The 2,044-nt window shown below is 43.0% G+C and overlaps 1 protein-coding gene across 1 annotated transcript; it reads right to left on the bottom strand.

The window, feature by feature from the left end:
* Positions 1-194: 194 nt before the first annotated feature.
* Positions 195-1,047, bottom strand: Tsp_14149 (conserved hypothetical protein). The gene is made up of 3 exons (XM_003370895.1): positions 790-1,047; positions 297-524; positions 195-239 (listed from the first exon to the last, which is right to left on the bottom strand). The coding sequence occupies exons 1-3, from the start codon at positions 1,045-1,047 to the stop codon at positions 195-197; spliced, it is 531 nt and encodes a 176-aa protein (XP_003370943.1).
* Positions 1,048-2,044: the final 997 nt, after the last annotated feature.

The following is a 2,044-nucleotide window of genomic DNA, read 5'->3' as shown; positions in this document are numbered from 1 at the left end:
CAACATATTTACTTGGTTATTCTTAACTAAATTTTCAGTTTTTTCAGTATTAAAAGAGTACACGACAGCATCAAGAATGAAGTATGAATATGAAAATGTCACAAATAATAATAACCCTTATATGGCCTTTTCATAGTATATGCGTATTTGGAATTTGGGGCTCTTTTAGACTCTAAACACGAAATGCCTGTTTTTCACCTTATCATTTCATTGAGTGCACTAAAATTGTACCTGTAAACCTTTATAGACTATATAATAATAATAATAATAATAATAATAATTTTTAACATATAAACGTTTGTAGAATTAGAATGACCCGTATATGGAGGTACTGGGACAGTCGCAACAGTTGGGAAAGATTTTGTAGACGTGCTCTGTGCAGCACGGCGCCTGGCATAATTCACAGCATTTTTTTTTAACTTTCCTGTCTGTGGCTCAACTGCAGAAGGCTCAACACTGTTTGCACTGTGGTCGCATTTTATGGTGAGGTGTTGATATAAAGCAGTTACTAGTGATTTATGCAACTATTTATTAAACTGTCATAAATCATCATTAGCAGTAACATTTCACATTATTAGCACGCTGAAAATAATTGTGGGTGGATCTTGAGATTTCTGGGATATACTTGCAGGATACTATCTGCAATATTTTTTCTTCACTATCAGGTACCTCCCAGGCCTGACACAACGCAATATGGCAATCATGTGAATGAATCAATGGAACAGCCAATGAGCAAAATGATAGAACAGCCTAGTAGTGTATAGCCAATGAGAAAAATTGGGGGAAAACGTGGGCGGACGACCTAAGAATATCCCTCTTCGCGATGGGCAGGCTTTCACAGCTCACGACCAAATTCTCTACATATATCTTAAATTTCATCTTGTCCAACATGGTGGGGAAACGGTCCTGATGTGCTTCCAGGTGGGAATTTACATCTTCCATGACCAAGTAAGGAGGGCAGGTCAAACCAAAACACCCACGTAAAACAATACATAGATGGAGAACTTCCAACCTCATCCCTTCTCCAGAGAAAGCGGCAAACGTCATGATCTCTCTCATGCAGACCAATTTGCAAATACATCTTTGCGATGTCTGACTGAAGGGCCACTCTGACGGAAGCAGAGGAGGATGCCCAATAGATCAGCCTGCACATTAGGTCTTATCTTAAGGTGTAGCGGAATCATCCCAACCAAGCCCAGTGCAGTCGCTACCCAGACCAGTACCTTTCAGACCACCAACAGCCCATCCCATCCTCTCCATTTTCGAACCAGGATTCTTCGATCTCTTTGCGACTCCAGACAATTAGACTTGTTCCTGGAGAAATCACAAAACGCTGGTAGATCCGCTACCAGACCTTCCAAAGGGAACTGGCATTGGACATCGATAAGTGACTAAGCTGGATTAGCGGAAACGCTCATGAGCAGTAAAGCGATAAAAGAGATGGCGTGGAGTCCAGCCCTCTTTTTTATCAAGAGATACTTGGCTTCGCTTTCGGTGGTAAGAGACGACGCGGCTTCACACAATGCGATGAGCGCCGCCGTAATTAAGTACATGCTCCGCAGATGAGCTTATTAACAGAAACAGGCAAGGAACTTATGGAGGCAGTCGAAACGCCAGTATGTGGTGACTGTAACCACTCGAGGGAAATGGCAGAAACGACAGAATTTACCGCGGGTGGGAGTTGTAGTGCTGGTGAAAGATTGCGACACTTTAAGTGTCCACTTGGCCGCATTGCCGAGGTCTTCGTTGGAGCTGATGGCGTGGTGCGGTCCGCTAAAGTTTAGACCGCGACTGGGATAATCTGAAGATCAGTCCGTTCATTGGTCTTGATAGAACTTTCTAGAGATTATGGGCTCTGCCCATCAAGTGGGAGATGTTGGAAATTTTCTCAATGGCAACGGAACCTACTACCTAAACGTGAATAAAACTATGGTTAGATGCTGATTGTCGCTCTGACCACCCGCCAAATAAAACGTCCACTAGCTTGCAGGCGACAGCGTTTTTGTCGCCAACATAAGCTTTCTTCAATTACCGTGCACCCAAT

This window comes from Trichinella spiralis (assembly GCF_000181795.1).
Source record: "Trichinella spiralis strain ISS 195 chromosome Unknown Scfld356, whole genome shotgun sequence".
Taxonomy (NCBI): Eukaryota; Metazoa; Nematoda; class Enoplea; order Trichinellida; family Trichinellidae; genus Trichinella; species Trichinella spiralis.
The sequence above is the reverse complement of the archived record's forward strand: the minus strand, read 5'-3'. Positions and strand labels throughout refer to the sequence as shown.

What these genes read in the sequence shown, in the direction of transcription:
- Tsp_14149 (XM_003370895.1), bottom strand. Translation starts at nt 1,047, where the DNA reads ATGACGTTTGCCGCTTTCTCTGGAGAAGGGATGAGGTTGGAAGTTCTC. An exon ending in TTCTTAGGTCGTCCGCCCAC is followed by an intron (nt 525 to 789) that starts GTTTTCCCCCAA and finishes TTTAATAAATAG; the next exon opens with TTGCATAAATCACTAGTAAC. An exon ending in GTCATTCTAATTCTACAAAC is followed by an intron (nt 240 to 296) that starts GTTTATATGTTA and finishes TAGTCTATAAAG; the next exon opens with GTTTACAGGTACAATTTTAG.